General features: G+C 39.6%; 1 protein-coding gene across 1 annotated transcript in view; it reads right to left on the bottom strand.

Annotated features, from left to right (window-relative positions):
* Nucleotides 1-18,062, bottom strand: part of akap6 (A kinase (PRKA) anchor protein 6) — a 98,623-nt gene that overhangs the window by 57,811 nt on the left and 22,750 nt on the right. The window contains exons 5-7 of the mRNA XM_053632861.1: nt 17,124-17,246; nt 7,821-7,917; nt 5,478-5,656 (exon numbers count right to left, since the gene is read on the bottom strand). Coding sequence (XP_053488836.1) covers nt 5,478-5,656; nt 7,821-7,917; nt 17,124-17,246 — 399 coding nt within the window. The remainder of the gene's footprint in view (nt 1-5,477; nt 5,657-7,820; nt 7,918-17,123; nt 17,247-18,062) is intronic.

The following is an 18,062-nucleotide window of genomic DNA, read 5'->3' as shown; positions in this document are numbered from 1 at the left end:
ACACCTGTACACCTGCTCAATCATGCAATTATCCAGTCAGACATCATGATGCAGGATTGATTTGCACTGACAAGAAAGCTAAAGTAACTCAAATACTCTTTACAACCAGGGTGAGCAGAAAAGCATCTCAGTATGCACATGATGAATCATGAGGCACAAGGGCAGATTAGATAATTGCATGAATGAGCAAGTGTACAGGTGTTCCTATTAAAGTGGCTGGTGTGTATCTTTGTACATACCTTCTATAAAGCTATGTAAATGATTTTATTAGAAGATAAATGGGTTCCACTATTAAAATTACTTTTTATTTTTTTTATTTATTTTTTTTTATAAACGCAGGTTTAGTTTAGTCATGTAAAAATATTACATCTTTTTTTCTGGAATTTTAATCCATTATTGTATCTACAAATCTAATGCAAAATACAATGTAAACATAATGTAAAATAACCTCTTGATCTCTTGCGCTCCTGTACATTTCCAAACTGCCTAGAGGAGCAGTGAAAATGAAGTTCATATTCGGTTGTAAGAGTAAAGTGTAGGAGTGTTGCATCATCCATAGTTTCTTCAGTATAGGAGGCTAATATTTCTGGGACATAAAACAGGACAAGCTACAACAATAGAGATTACGTTTAGGGCTGTAGTATATTAACTGTATTTGATTTGATCTTAATTATTAAGTCAAACTGTCTGACAACAGCAGAAGCTGAAATAATAGTAAGCATAAAAGTGTGGAACCATTTGACTTGTCTGGCTTTTTAAAGATTATAGTCTAACGTCAGTGTTAGCATAATTACAGTGAGCTGTTTTCTATGGCATTAAGAAAGTCAAGTACTCCCAATAGCACTACACCTCAGTATCACAGCAGGGTTATCAGATTAGTCTTTATCAAATTTAGACTGAAGTCATTAAACATTGCAGGCATTGCATGTGGAAAACCTGATAACCACAAAGGAAATCAAAATGAAAATAGTTTCCTATTGCACCGTGCCTTTTCAGAAAGGCACTCTGATTCTAATAATCACTGCCTAAAGTGTGCATTGTTGCCTTGTTTGCGAGCGAGTTAGATCATCTTTGATCTGAATGCCAAGTGCAATAGGCAAAATAGGAATGAAAAATAACATCTGGTTTATATTCTTGACTTGTGCAAGCATTATATCTAGCCAAAGGACAAAGAAACAAAACAAAACAAAAAAACCATCATACGACAGTAGGCTTTTTGGTAAAAGTAGAATTGCATGTATTCATAAAAATAGAAATAGAATTAGGCAAAATTAGAAGTAGGCAAATCCTAGAAAACTGACACTATATCTGAGCCAAAAACACGGGGATGCTTATGAGAAACAGTTTTTGTTAATGTTCTGCAGTCCATTTTGCACTCACTAACAATATTAATTTCAAAACACAGCACCCATGCATCTAATGTGAAAGGAGGGGGGGAAAATAACATAAGTTCAACCCTACCTGCATATTAATTCATATCGTTTGTGTGATTAAATATTTGAAACCGTGTGCAAAACTAGGCACTATTAACTTTTTCATAAAACATTCATTCCAATTGTCAAACTGCCACCGGCACAAAACACTTAGAGAGGTATGTCAATATTAAATCACTTTATAAATTACATCTGGAGTGCCTTTGCATGCTAACACGCACAAAGAGAACAGAAACAAATTACTACCTATTTGGATCGTTGATTGTACTTCATTTTTCACTTAAGGCCCAATAAACATTTTTCAGAGCATGCAGATGAATATGATTTAGCCAAAACTACTGTTAAACAAGTTCTTCCGTTTTAAGAAGGATGCGCAGATGTGGATACATGCTCAGTTACTAACTTATACGTATTTCAGCTGCGTTTGACTTTCTTGCCATAGCGCATAAACGGGCCTAATTTTAAGGACAACTCAAAAAGAATGCTAAAAATGTACAAAACTCCTGATCTAAATCCAAGCCCCCGAATCATCCAAATCCCAGCATGACGAAATTATAACTCTGCAAACCTGCACCTAAATATTCATCAAAGTCTAAAATGTTCCATTTGAATTCTCAAAGTTAGCACTAATGCTAGATTTAGAGCAACCCTGACCATGAAAGTGAAAAGTACCTATAAACTGGGGTGAGGTGCAGGCGCGTGCCTCTGCCAGAGTTTAAGTGCCACCTCGTGTAATTTCATTTTCACAAGCAATAACCCCAGGTCACTTTTAAAGCATGGTGACTTTGATATACCTAAGACTCTTTCCATATGCATGATGGGCCTGTGTACTGTGACACGGCAGCTGTTAACATATGCCAGCGAGTAGCACGGCAATGGCTGAGGTGCCTGCAGCCCCTCTTTCCCTCCCACCGTTAAAAGATGCAGAGAGAGAGAGAGAGAGAGAGAGAGAGAGAGGGAGGGGGAGGTGAAATGGCAGCCCTGGGGCAGACAAGCTGTCTCCAAGCAGCCTCTGATAAGCGGCCTGCTTGCCTCTTACATATACACATCCATATGATGGTAGCGAAATATGCCACAGACACCTGGCAGGGACCAAGCTTGCAACACTGATACGTAGAGTGCTTTAAGCAAAGCACGGGGTCTCCAATGAGCCGTGGAGGTCCCTAACACTCTGATAAACCAGGACGGGCCTGGCTGAAAATTATAAATGTAAATATCATAGTAAATGTTGGTGTGTCACGACGAGGTTGCTGACCCCAGGGCATTTCTGACAAGCTGGTTACAGGATTAGTCTGGCCAGCGTAAAAAAAAATAAATAACATGCTTTATTCGGAATTGGAGAGGACTGAAAGTGGTTTCTATGTGGTATATTCATGATTCTATTCCACCTCTCCCTTTTATTTTATTTGCAGCCACCATTTAGAGACACGCTGACAAAAGCAGGCACGTTTAACCACTGAAGTATGGAGTGTGTGTTTATGGGAATCGCCAAACTACAGGGCACGTGCCAGAGGACCCGTTGGTTAGTTAAACTGTCTCACGTAAAAACAGCACATCAAGGCATTAACTCGGAGCTGGATGTGACTCTGTGCCATATTCAGTTCATGTTAATAATCCGAGGGATTCCAACTGCACCAAAATCCCTGTACACATGTAAGTCACCTCACTGTCCTCAGATATGTCCTGACATTTAGCTAAAGCATGGGATGGCTCTCCTCTACGATGCATTACCATGGCAATCAGAGAGACTACCTAAAGATGAGACTGGGGATTTGGGCAGCTCTGTTTATCTCACGATCATGATTTATTATTATTTTTTAAATCTAAGAATAGTGTTACTGAGACTCACATAAGCGCCAATGCTCCATGTTGTTTCTTATTGATCTTGTCTCGGTCTCTTTCTGGATTGAATTCAATGGCTTTGTGCAACAATAATGCTAACGCTCAGACACTAATTCTCATAATTCTGTTGTATTGCACTATCAGTAGATACTCTGATCTTTCTTGCTTGCTTACTTCCTTCTTCCTCTCTCCATCTCACTATACAGTTTCAGCAATTACCATTTGACCAATATCCAGCCCTTGCTGGGATTTTAAGGTCTCTTAGAAAATAATTCCATAACACCAAAACCTGGATCAGAGCATATGTTCGGAGCAATAATAACAAAGCATAATTGCTGTCAAGAGAGATGCGCCCTGCTTTGCACACACCTTAATGGCGTTCTGGGGAAAGGCTTCATGTCTGGGCAGCGCGTATATTACATCTATGACAGCGCGCATTGCTCATCGGTGTGCCGTTTTTTAACCAAAGCAAATTAATAACCTCAAGCAGCACCTGTTGTAGTGCAGCATTAGAAATTAATATTGAGGTAGGGGGAGGCTCGTTGTCAAAAAGGCCGCCTTGATGGCACTATCTGAATATTGTTTAGTCAGAGAAATGTGGACCCAAATGAGCACTAAGAATTCCCTATACCTCCATCAACATGGCTCAATGGGCCATAAAATAGTTTCAGACATGCAATTAAGACATTTCCTATTGAGGATTCTCATCAAAATAAACGTGACCTCTGGGTGCATATACAAACCGGCAATATGCTACTAATACATGACAATGCATGGAGACAGATCTAGCTATATTACTAAATACTTTATTAAACACTGGCAGGTAACTCATATCATTAGAAGTGATGTTTTATAAAGCTTGGTTTTCTACCAGTGGATGAAGGTTGAGCACATTTTGGGATGAGGTAAAGGACAAACCTTCACACCACATTGAGCTCTAAATTAAAACACAACAGGTTTTCATGGCTTTGGCATGGTAGGCATGCTGACACGAGCATCAGAATGCCAACGCGCATTACCAACGGCCTTAAACTCGAGCCCCTCCTGCACATATTTACCCCACCCCTGTCCTAAATGCAGCCCTATTCAAACACGATGGGATTTGTGGCTCCTTGGGTGACCTTCCTCCCACTCCTCCGGCCTGCCTCTAATTAGGCGATGCATCTGATCATCATTAACAGCTCTGAGATAATGAATCACTTGCTCCTCTTTCTCGGTTAATTCGCTATAACCAAGCGGCTAATGGCTGTCAACGCTGACTGATCACACTGATTGTGGTGACTTCTAATTGCAACAAAACAATTTAAAAAGCACCTCGCTTAGTTATGCCTCCCACAAAAGAGAGGACGGTATAGAAGGATAGAAGAAGGAGGAAATGGGAGAAGGGAAAAGGAGAAAGGGGAGTTAGATACTAGCTGCTGATGAAGCAGGCGAGATTATGGAGAAGAGGCTATATACACACATACATACACACACACACATATACATATATATATATATATATATATACATATATATATATATATATATATATATATATATATATATATATATATATCTTTATATATCTATATATATAAAGATAGATTATATAGATAGATACTGTATATACTGTTTTTTTACTCCCTAGTGAAGCTCATCATCCTGAGGGAAACAGCAGCACTGTTGCATTCTCCACACACAAACCCAGAGATCCCTCGCTCCCCTCCACTGCACCCAGGGCCTCGTCATAAAGTGCAACATCTAATTGGAGTGCAATTACCTAATCACAATTGACAATTAAACAAAGAGAAATTGGTACCTAGAATGACTACCTCTGCAATTACACATTAAGTGCAAGGTATAAATTGAGTTTCGCACATGGCCTAGCATAATTGTGTGTTTGTGTGTGTGGAGAGACAAAAGGCTTTCAAATTATTCCTGCAACCACACAGACATTAGCGAATCATAAGCATGTCTCCATATTCTTCTCAGAGTGAAACAGCAAACTGCTAGGCCCTTTCCTATGCTAATATCCAGCCCTTCCCTGCCTGACCTGGCCCCGTGTTTGTTTATTTTGCTGAGTAAGCAGTGGATAGCCGGGGGCTAGCCGAGAGGAGTGGAGTGGGATTGGAAGGAGGGGAGAAGAATGGAGCCAAAGAGGGATGTAGTGCAGGAAATGGGTCTGAAATTGGGACGTCTGGCTGGGTTAATAGACCATACCTCAGAGCTGGCATGAAGATCGGGGTCCTCTGTGTTTTTAGGGTCCTCGTCTCTCTTAGTGGCCAGGATCTGGGCTTTGATGGTGTCCAGTGTGCGCAGCATCCAACCGTGCTGCCGGCGGATCTGCCTCTGAAGCTCCTGCCAGTGGTGCGCAATCATCTGGAGCATGTCCTGGAGGTCTGCATATACACAAACACATACATTATATTCCCATTCATACACACACACTCACACAAGTTCATTTCCAGAGAAGACAATGCGTTCATCCATAGACTATATGTTTTATTAGTTTGCCTTTGTTGGCTTTCCAACTGTGTACACTTAAACATACATTTGCATGAAACAAAACCGCACAGAAAAAGAAAATCTGCACACACTTTCTCTATGAACATACATGAAGTATTACCCAGTGTGGTGAATCCTTGCTCAGCAGTGCAGAGGTCCAGCAGGTCCCCCCCACACACACACGCGTCTCCCACTAGTCGCCTTTAACGAGTCTTTAATGTGCTGTGATTCCACCATTTATCATGCCTCCCATTTAAGCACCACCCCTACACACATTCCCCCCATCTCCACCACAGCAAGTGCAACCACATCACCACTAATAATACTCCAAACATTAGCCTAATCACTACCATCAGCATCTCCATCATATATGGGGTGGTGTGATGTGGTCAAAGAATGGTAGTTTGATAGTTTAATGTCAATTTTAATGTCAATTTTAATGTCTCTTTTTAGAGGAACTAATCAGAAGCAGAGGAATACTGAGGCTTTTACTTTTCAGCCACTTAGTAGCGAGAATCAGCACCTATATATATATATATATATATATATATATATATATATATATATATATATATATAAATTCAGTTCATTGTTTGGATGAATGCATGAATACACAGTGCACATTGTGTATGGTTCTGAAAATGGAAATCAATTCACATCTGCTTTTTAATTTTATCATTAAATATTCAATCATTTTATAAGGAATATTCCTAGTTGTCATTTGGTTTTAGGTATTAATTGAATCGTAGTAAATTACAGTCCAAATCTCTCTTTGCTTCGTTGTAAGTTGCTGTTTGGTTGTAAACCAGTTCCTAATTTTCCCCTTATTAGTTGGTGTGTACATATTTTGTGGTTTCCTTTTCTTTTTTTGGATGAATTGGTACCATGAATACCTGCCTTTACTAGACTTACTAGTAAGGTTGTGTGTGTGTGTTTATTGTGTTTCGGTTTGGTTTATTAGCTTGGTTTGTGGTTTAGCTGTGTCTGTCTGTGTTATGAACATTACCTTGGTCTTGAACTTGGTCTTTTGGTTTGACAGACAAGTACACACACTCTGTCTTGTTAATCACTTACATTACAGTTTTTTTCCCCCCAATCAACAAAATAGTGTTTTTGTCATTTTGGTTGAAGTTTTTATCAACTATAATAGTCTTGGCTATTATAAGAGTGTGAGTTATGCATTGATTCCTGTGCATGCAGAGACATTTCTAGAGACACGACTCCTGCCATTGCCACAGTCTGCTCACTCCAAATCCTGCTCCAGGTAATTAAAAACACACACATGAGGGGCAGGAGTGCTGCAATGCTCTGTGTGCATGAAGAGTTTTTGTCTATTGAGAGTAGCACCATGCCACCTCTCGCACCTGCCGAAAGCTTGGATTTGTTGAGTTGCTAGGAAACCAGGTATTAGGGGCCGGGGTGGAGTGTTGGGAGGAGATTTACTTATGATGGCAATGTCTAATATATACACTGAGCGGATGCTCCAAGCCAAAGGAGATTAGATGTATAGGTGTGTGTGTGTGTGTGTGTGCTTTTAAGGGATTGTTATGAAGGAGCTGGTGTGGCATGGTCTGATGGGCATGGCAAGATCAGTCCTGCTCCGGGCGGCCATCTGCATATTTAATAGTGTCTGGCTTAACCAGCTGACAGGGAGGTCAGCTTAGTGGATTTGTACATTTGCGCAGCACTCCAGACGCTTCAGGGAAATAATCATAGCGAGAAAAAGAGAAAGAAAGAAAGATTGAAGAAGAGAAAACAGGGCTGGGATAGAGGGGGATGTGAGAGCGGGACTAGTAGGTGGCCTTTGACTTTGGCTCCCGCTGTTCTTAATTCCAGCTCTCTTCATAGAGAGCACTGCACTACTGCGTCTGCTCACATTCCACTCGCTGCTTTATCCCACAACTCAATTCAGTCCGACGCGCTCAGAGTGGATGTGAAAAGGCGAGCGTGCAGTAGCGGAGGTGGCTGAGAAGCGGTTATTTGAGGATTTATAAATTCTGAAGGTCAGTATGTTAATATAAACATTAATAATAAATGTGCAGCTTGCCGGTGCACTACCTGATTTGTGGCAGGTGATGAGTTCCAGCAGTTGCCTCCCCTCCTCCAGTAGACTGTCTTTCAGAGCACAGTGACTGTCCACGTTCAGCTTGAAGCTCTGCACACACACACACACACACACACGCACACCCAAGAACAAAAACACACACAGTATAATATCTCCATGCAGAGAAATATCCACACACTTAGTTTATCTCTCACACATTCCCTCAAGCTTTCACACTCCCTGTGTCTCTCATTCACACATGTACGAACACACATATGCACACGATATAATCTGAAATATTTTCTCTTGAAAATACTCCAATTGTCAGAGTCTCTCTGTCTCTCTGTCTCTGTCTCTCTCTCCCAAACACGCACCCCACCGGCAGCACTGTCTCCTTTCATCTCGATTCATCTGCACTCTTGAAACAAATGCTCATAAGTCACATTAGGGGCCTTTGTGCAATTGCTGAAAATGCACATAATCTCTTGACACACTGGCTTCACACAACCTCTAAAGATCCTTCACACACTCCCAGACCTCAAACACACATTATTCATAAAGCGCCGTGCCTCTGTGCATTGGAGCCTCTATTCTCCTTCTCCGCGTATTTGTCTATGAGTCAACCCTGCTATCTGTGGCGTGCTGAATTATTAACAAATGACAGACGTCCCTCTAATACATCATCCATGGCATAAACTAATATTCAAATGACATTATAAAACTGAAGCCATTTCTCCCACAGATATGCCCTCCAGAAAATGACCTCAGAAGCCCACTCCATTCAGCAAGGGAGAAACTGTTTTACTCTTTCTCCTCTCTCTTTCTGTATTTCTAAAGAGCGATACAATAGTGTACCATCCTTCCTGGCTCAAAGGATCCATCAGACGTGCGTCCCATAACTCTCGGGCATGTGCGCTTCCCCCGAGCACCTGTCCATTTATTCTGATGTCTGTATTTCAACTACTACACTCCCTTTTCCCCTGCTTTCCCAAATCCTCTATACACACACACACACACACACCTCCTTGCTGCCTCTCTCGCTGGGTGCCATTGCCGCAGCATAAACTTTCATGTTGATTGGTTTTGATAATACCCAACAGAGGGCTCTCCACTTGCTAAGTGTAATCAAAGTGTAGAGAGCATTATCCCGGCTCCTGGAGGAGAGGTGGGGGGAGTGCTGTGTGGTTGAAGATGTGAGGCGGGGGTGGAGGGTGTGGAGGGAGAGCGATCCCATGAGGCGGCCTGCAGTGGGTCGCCTAGGGCCATCTTCCCCTTCCATTCTCATCTCTTCACATCTCCCCCAGCCCTGTTTCACACCATTACCGGCTGGTCTGATCTGACTGGTCCTGCCGAGAGAGCCCGGAGCTGCCAATGGCTATCTGAGCATCCCTCTATCTTTCCCTCTGCCCCTGTCTAGAGGAGAGGCCTCTTTGTCTGTGCCTGTCTCTCTGACAATATCCATGTTCACCAGTGTTCTGCATGCAGTTCTACCAGCCTTCATTCTGGTACATCAGAATGTCTACTGGCAGGTATAATGAATAATTTCTACCTGCCTAGGAATCACTCTGTCTATATGTATGACTATCTATTTAAGCTTAACTGTACAGTACATCAAGTCTCTATGTCTATATAACCGTTACACTAACAATTAACTAGAATTCCTTTAGATAAACAAGCCTCCTTGCCATCAATGATGGATGATGTGCGTCCTCTCCAACTGTAGATGGAGTGGATGCAGTGGTTACTCTCACAAGCCAGTACCTTTTGGACAGATTTCTCCAAATTTTTCACAGAAAGTAGCCATTTGACTGACATGGCAGAAGACCAAAAAGAGACCTTTTCTTTATCCTGTTTACTCAGCAGTAACTGCTTCAAAAGAAAAGCTTGAATATTCCATGAATGGGGCTCCCAAGAGCATTGGCTCTATCCTCAGGAGATCACAACAGCTATATATATGGCTTAGAATCTAAGAGAGCAAAATTGGCTGAGCTCTCTGGCTGGGAGGGATGGCATATTCTCGTTCCCCTGTCAATCACAGCAACATTACTCAGTCATGGTCATCTGTGAGCTCATGTATGCAGAAGAGGGCAGTTAGAGTTAGTGTGTTTATCTGCACCTCTGCCTGGTTTAATTTGCAACTCTGGGGCTTCATTTGCTTTGCTTGTATTTCCTCATTTGTAAGTCGCTTTGGATAAAAGCGTCTGCTAAATGAATAAATGTAAATGTAAATGTAATTTAGTGGAAAAGCATGTTGATGAGCATGGGTACGGTTTCTGAAAGACTCCACTTTACTGCTGCGTCTTTTTGAATGTTGTTTTTCTTTTTTTGTTTTTAATTTAAATAGTTTTGTAAAGTCACTTGGTAACATGGCAGGGCCAAATAATACATAAATGATATATCATACATTTTACAGAGTCCTCCACCAAAAACGGCACAAGACTTTCCTCACATACATTCCCCTCTGAATACTATTGAAACAGCAAGGCCAATTCATTTTTTTTTTTTTTTGCTATACACCAAAGACATTTGGGTTCAAAATCAAATGATGGATATGAAACGAGAGTTTAGGATTACAGCTTTTATTTCCTGATATTTACATCTAGGTGTGTTAAACAACATAAAACATGGAACCTTTTGTATCAGACCACCCAGTTTTTAGGTAAGCAAATGTATAGGAACAGATCAGTTTTGATTAAAGTAAATGAAAGTAGATAACACTTAATATTTGATTGCATATCCCTTGTTTGCAATCACTGTATCAAGCCGGGGGTTTCTCCCTTCAGTCTCCTCTTCAGGAGGTGAAATGCATGCTCAGTTGGGGTAAGGTTTGATGATAGACATGGCCAGTCTAAAACCTTCCACTTTTTCTACCCCTGATAAAGTCCTTTGTTGAGTTGGCTGTGTGTTTTGGTTCATTGTCTTGCTGCATGATAAAGTCCCTTTCGATTAATTTGGATGCATTTCATCTGTACATTGCCAGACAAAATATTCCTGTAAACTTCTGAGTTCATTCTGCTGCTACCATCATGAGTTACATCATCAATAAAGATTAGTGAACCTGTTCCAGTAGCAGCCGTACAAGCCCAAGCCATCACACTACCTCCACCATGTTTCACAGATGAGCTCGTATGTTTTGAATCATGAGAAGATCCTTTCTTTCTCCACACTTTGGCCTTTCTATCACTTTGGTAGAGATTAATCTTGGTTATAGAACTTTTGTGACTAGTTATTGTTTGCACAATCTAACAGGATACACCTGGGTAACAAGAAATACCTGTCAGTCACATGTTCCAATATTTTTTACTTGTCTACAAATTCGGTGTTCTGATGCAAAATGTGCTATGTTCTATGTCGTTTAACACAACTACATATAAATACCAGGAAATAAAAGCTGAAATTCTAAACACATATTCGTCTTTTGATCTCAAACACAAATGTCTTCAGTTCACAGCAAAAAAAAAATTAATTGCTGTTCCAATAATTTGAGAGGGGAAGAACACATCTAAGAACACATTATATTAAGCTTAAATGATGTTAACTATTTTAAACAAAAATCAGAAAAATATCTTCCTCACACAACTGATTTTCTAAGACTATCTCTAAACACGGTGTTATTTGTTGTCTTCTCATAAAAACAGTGTACTATAGACTTTCAGTTTATAATCAACTTTTTTGTTTTGAATGAATAAAACAGGAGAAACGTATTTCGACAAAATAGTACAGGTTACAGCCTGCTGTGTGTAGAGAAAAATGATGCGACTTGATCCCAAAAGCTTTAAGCATTCTTAAAGGTGCTTTAAATGAATATGTATTGCACATATGCTTAATAAGCTGTCCAATACTTTAGGCTGCCTGGGTGTAGGCTGGAAGATGAGAGGGTTATGGAAGGCTCTGATGCGGAGATGGAGTGAGGGGGATACGCTGGTGATGGATCAGCACACATGCACATCTATCACTGATGACAGACAAGAGCAAGTGTGAAGAACGCTTATTTATGGCTCTGAATACAGACTGAATTGATATCCTTTACAGACCTAAATGCTTTAAAAATGAGTAAACAAATAAACAAAAGCCACAAGAACCAGATATCTGTCAATGACTGAACGCCTTTTAAAAAATCGCACACCAGAACGTGAATGCTAATACGAACATTCAGTCCGTATGTATAGGACTTTCCGTGCTATTGTATATTATCATATAGTAATTGGAGGATGAAAATAAGAATGATGAAATCAAATACTAAACCTTAATAAGAGCAAGGTAATGAATATCACAATCATATTAAAATCTTATAGAAAGGATTCTGTATAGTAACGGGTACACCTCTAATTCATGCTTGACTGTCACCATTAATCCCATGCATATCATCTTTTATGACATCAGGTTATATTTAATACACAGTACATATTACTATAGACTCTTGCTGCTCTAAAGCTTCACAAGAGGGGACAATTTCTTGGAGTGCATGATCGCTCTCGACACATGCAAAGTGCCCTTGCTTTCTTTTCAACATCCCTTACCTTGACCACTCTAAATCATAGAGGAAATATAATCTGCATAAATTTCCCATGCGTAACTTAGACCTTCTCCCGTGTCCTGGAGTGTTTGGTGTGTGTGTGTGAGTGTTTGTATATATATATATATATATATATATATATATATAAATATATATACACATACATGCAATCAAATTGCTCATTTGTCAGGAGCTTGGCATGTGAGGCGTGTTTTGTTGTGCTATGTTGTTGTTGGTGAGTGTTTTGTTGTGTTGGAGTTGTTTGCCGGAGCAGGTAGGCAGCTCTGCTCACACACTCTGACTCTCCTGCTCAGACCTGACAGCAGGGCAGCCAGGTTATCGCTGATGTGACACCAATAGATGTGCCGAAGCAACCACTGGACCACGAGCTTCCCCCCTGCCTAATCCCCAAATCACATATATATAGAGAGAGACGGAACAGAAGAGGGTGTGTGTATGTGTCTGAGTATGTGAAGGGGGTGATAGATAGATGCGAGAGAATACCATTAGCTCAGACAGTGTCTGGGGACCAATGGGGTGTGTGTTGTGGTGTGGTGCTTTGATGGAATTTCAGTGTGTAGATTCCATGTTGAAGCAAACAGAGCTCGCCATTTTTTACGTTTTGGTATTTTCATGACCATAGGCGTAACTGGAAACATAGCGCAGAGCAGCTATATAAAAAAAGGGTTGGGTTTGAATGAATACTTGACTATTGAGGTGTGGTTAGTTGTGCTGCTGTAATATCCAAACGACTCTCTCCTCTCAAATCAGCTCCTCTCATTCGCTTTAAAGATCCGAGTGTGCGCAGTGCAGCACAGGAACATTTCCGTAATGACATGTGATTAGATTTCACTTACAGATTCGATATCGATTTTCAGTGGGAGCAATAACCAGCTGACTGACAGGACTTAGAGAAAAGATATTTTCTTTCTAGGTCACCAGATTTGATGTCAATATTTTAGTGGTAGTGTAATAAACTCAGCAGTTTCAATACAAGAATACGTTATTATTTTTAACGCCAACAGTCTAAAATCCACAATTGGCACAGGCCTCATGGTGTAAAATACAAGATTTGTGTTATAGAGTGTAGTAGCCTATACATACTGTATACTGTACACTGCTGGGCCAATAAAATAGACCAAGTCCAAAATGGCAAAATATTAAACGTTTAATGGTCTTAACGATAAATCATTGGTCAGGAAATTACCAAGAATTAAACCATTTTTAATTATTTGATTTGATTTGATCTATTTTATTCATACTTTATTTTAATATTGCACACCCTGACATGTGTTAGTTTGAATTTTACATCAAACGTTTTAATCATTATCATGATTTTATCTTTGCATACAAGAAGACTATATAGGTGAATTTCCCTGTTTCTAGTTTCCCCCTCAAAAGTAAACAAGCAAATGGTGCCACAGGACGTCTCAGGAGTGCATTTGTTTAATTCTTGCTAATTTTCTAACCAATGTTTTGTTACCAAATACTTTGTATTTTTATCAGTGGAACTGAATGCACTAAAAGCAACTCATGTTGTTTTTAAAGGTTTGGAAGATGGGTTTCTCTGCAAGTCGTGATCTCTGCCCAATTCAATTCAACCCCATGCTCAAGGGCCTTGTAGATAATCTACTTTACAACAGCGAAAAACAATTTCACACTTTAAAAAAAAACACACACACACAGCTTTATTTATGTACGGTGTAGAGTTGTTGGATCTTTTAATGAGTTTTGAGATCTATTGAAATTGGGTCTAAATGTAAAGCGTCAAAGTCATGAGCTAGAGAACGTGAAAATATAGCATAACTCAAGATGTCTAACATTCACAAAGTGCCAATTTGAACGAGAATGTTATTGGTATCCGAGCAGCACTGATATTCCTGACGATGATTTAAATAAATTGATTGTTATTAGAGTAATATAATTTTTCTTTATGAATTCTTTATGAATGAATTTCTATGGAGTTTCTGCTTCACTTGCATCTAAAAACACAGCATGATGGACAGGATGGAAGGTTGGTTTTTAGGCTGGGTTTCACAAGTGGTATGGATTTAAGTATTGGGTAAAATAGAAGCTCAAAGATGCTTCATAAAAGCTTTCGGTGTGAACTGGCCTTTGGTACGTTTGTTCATATTTGTTATGAATAAAATAATTAGGTATGTTTTATTCCAGTGAAATTGGCTTCCCTTCTTCCTTTTCAACTTCATATGGCAAGCTTGCATATTTTAGGTCAGAAGTTCATGAACAATGTCCGCCGATGATGTCGCTAGCTCTACTGTAGTAACCATTTCAGCGGTGCTTCAGACTGTTGCTAGAATTGGAATTTTACGTGGCAAACATAGATGAGCAGAATGATATATACAGTGAAACGGCCCATTGGACTCGTAATGAATATAAGCACTGTTGAAACACCGCTCTTCCAATCAAATTAGTGGACCAGAACTAACTATTGTATAAATTGTGAACATCCACAAAACTGGGTTGTAAGAAATGGAAAAAAGACTAAAGATGTCACCGATCAGATACCCGGGATCTGTCTCGGGCCAATAAAAAAGCAAAAAACTGTGACTCAGTTATAGGAGAAAACTTATTGCAAATCGGATCCTGTGTCAATAGAATGAAATGTTTACATATAAAGAGACTTTTTTCCTTTGTTTTACCTTGTTTTTTCTTTGGTAAGGGTTGATTTTATTATATTTCTACTTTCTACTGATACTTTACTTGCATAATATTATATTTACAGTGTAAGTGATTTTGCACCAGTTAAAAAAAAACATTTTTAAGCTTAGTGGTTTTTAAAGAAAGCAATATTGTATGGGTATCTTTATCAGCTGATACTCAAGGTTTCGGTATCGGAAAAGAAAAAGTGGTATCGTGCCATCTCTAAACAAGACTTATCCCTGTGTCTGAGCTAAGACAGACTGAGGATGATGGTGGTGGAGAGCACTGTTTAACATGTTGGTCCAAAATCTTCCATAGGTTTTCAGTTGATATCTGGTGACTGTGAAGGCCATAGCCATATGGGTCATAGATCATTTTGATACTCATCAGGTTATTCAGTGAATTGACATCCTGGTAGAGACCACTCCCATCATGATAGAAATGCTTCATCATAGGATAAAGGTGATCAGTCAGAATAACTCAGTACTGATTTGCAGTGATGCTCTAAGGCAGTGGTCACCAACCTTCTTCCTTGAGAACTTCTTAGGGCAGTGATTAGATGGTCAGGTGGACACGATTATGGTTGGAGCTAAAGTCTTCAGGAAGGTAGAGCTCCAGGAACAGGATTGGTGACCTCTGCTCTAAGGGGACAAGTGAACCCAAACCATGCCAGCAAGATTCCTACCACATTATAATAGAGCTGGGGGGGAGTTACTAGAATCTTTTGATATATTGATTCGAAATGATTAATGGCTACATTTCCAAAGTGTTCGATTTCAATTGATTGCTAAAATCCAGTTTTTTTTCCTTTGGTTGTTCATATTTTCTTTTGAATGTGGTCTATATAAAGTACAACACTAGTCTGATCTGTTCACATGCACTTGAGAACACCTCAACACGAGGCAAATTCCCACCGGCGCAAAATTGTGATACATACTGAGAAGGAGTGGTGTGAAAGCCGCATAAATTCTGATCTCACATCGGATTTGTATCGGATTTCAGTATCACATAAAAAATGTGGGCCAAAATAAGAAATGAAAAAGTCAGAGACTTAATCTGATGATATCCAGCAAAACAAAATATGTAATATACCGTATATGAGAAAAAATTGGATTTGGGCTGCTTTTACCTGCAGTGTGAATGTATTTTTTACTTGTATTTTTTTTACTTGCCATAATTTGGTCACCATCATTGCGTTCTGGCAGGAATTCTTTTGTGCATGTGGTTCAATTTAGTAGTGTCCAGGCTAGTATTGGATACAGGATGATCACAAAGATGAACTTAAATCAGAACTGATCACTTGGTCTGGCAAAGCCTAATACATAACCTTTTTTATTTTCCTTAGTTTAAATATCTTTGAATTGTGTGTGCATGTGTGTGTGTGTGTGTGTGTGTTCTCTGTAACTGCAAGCTCTTATCCCTGCTGCTCATTTGCCAACACAGGCTGCTGCGTCCCTCGTTAATGTGATTCAGGGACCTGGATCCACCATCAAGCTCAATCAATAGCCGTTTCATTTCACACCATCCCTCAATGTCTTATAAACACAGCCCTCCCTCTCTCCCCGCAGTCAACCCCCGTGTTATAATTCTCCCATGGGTACCGGAAAGAGCTATGCTAAACTCACTCACACACACACACACACACACACACACATATTCCATGTGGCAGCTGGACTATGACAGTCATTAAATAAAAAATAATAATAATACCCTGCACATCTCTACATCAATATGAAGGAGTGCAGCCTTTCATAATAAAACTCAATGTGATGTTTCTCTTAGAAGAGTAAAAATGGTATAAACATGGTGATGAGGCTTTTTCATGCTCTGAAATTTGAAGCCTTTTTAAAGCACGTAATAACTGTTCAATATCAACCTGGCCTGTATCCCTGATCGTGTAGTAAATAAGTGATCACTGCTGTATGGGAGAAGATCTACTGTTTCAATCCCTCTCACTCCCACACTGAAATAACAGGTCCAATGTCAAGCTTTTCAGGAGCACAGCTCTGCTTTGTGAGAAAGAAATTAATTAATGAGGAAGATGGGAACATTCCAGTGTGGCTGCATGGCCAGTAAACTTGGTTCAAGCATATGTGTGTGTGTGTGTGTGTGTGTGTGTGTGTGTGTGTGTTGGACTCACAAGGTGTGTTTCCAGGTAAACTCTGAGGCTGTCAATGTCGGCTCGTGGTGGAGTCCAGTTCTCTGTGCTCTCCAGTGCTTCCCTTAGCCAGCAGATAAACTCATCCAGCTTAGAGACAAAGCCCTGAAAGGGGCCAACAAACACACACACACACACACACACACACACACAAAATAATAATACAAAAATAAATAAACCAACATTTAATACTGAATGGAAAAAATCTGCAAAATTTGAACATTTTACAATTGTAAAGATTACAAAAGTTTTACATCAAATCAGCTGCTTCCAGCCAGTTTGTAATTACTTTACAAAACATACAAATATTTCATATATTCATTCAAATGTTATCCAGTATATCTTAGAAACGTGCATTCTGATATATCTTATTAATATTATATCTTCATATCAACGAGTCCTAAAAATATCCAACAGAATATATTTTCTACTTCAATATAAATTATAAATTATGTTCGGACTTTTTGGAAACATCCGAGAGTTTAGAGAATTTTGCACTTAAGAGCCTTATTTCTCCCCTAATATCTATCTTCTTCCTGTGAACACAGAACCTTAAGTAACAACAGAGAAGTACAAGTAAATTATATATAATATTTACATACTGTGTATATATGTCTTGTCTTTGACACACATACATTGAAGTGTGCACGACCATACAGGACAAAGAAAAAAAAAACATTTAAATTCTCCTGATCTAGCATGACATGTGCTGTCTAAAGTGAAATCCAGCCATGACAGCTGGTTGCTCAGATGTTTGATGATGATCAGTACCCCCCGATGCAAGTATCTTTTAAATTTCAATTTCGGATATCGTTGATAATGTCTGAGGTACACAAAGTTGTGGAGCAGCAGCGTGCTTTAATCTAACATGGACAGTGCTGAGCAGAATGTCATTCAGCACTTGTCCTTGATGTTCTTGAG

Source organism: Ictalurus furcatus, chromosome 9, assembly GCF_023375685.1.
Source record: "Ictalurus furcatus strain D&B chromosome 9, Billie_1.0, whole genome shotgun sequence".
In the NCBI taxonomy this organism is placed as follows: domain Eukaryota; kingdom Metazoa; phylum Chordata; class Actinopteri; order Siluriformes; family Ictaluridae; genus Ictalurus; species Ictalurus furcatus.
Note: the sequence above shows the minus strand (reverse complement) of the source record. Positions and strands in the feature narration are given on the sequence as shown.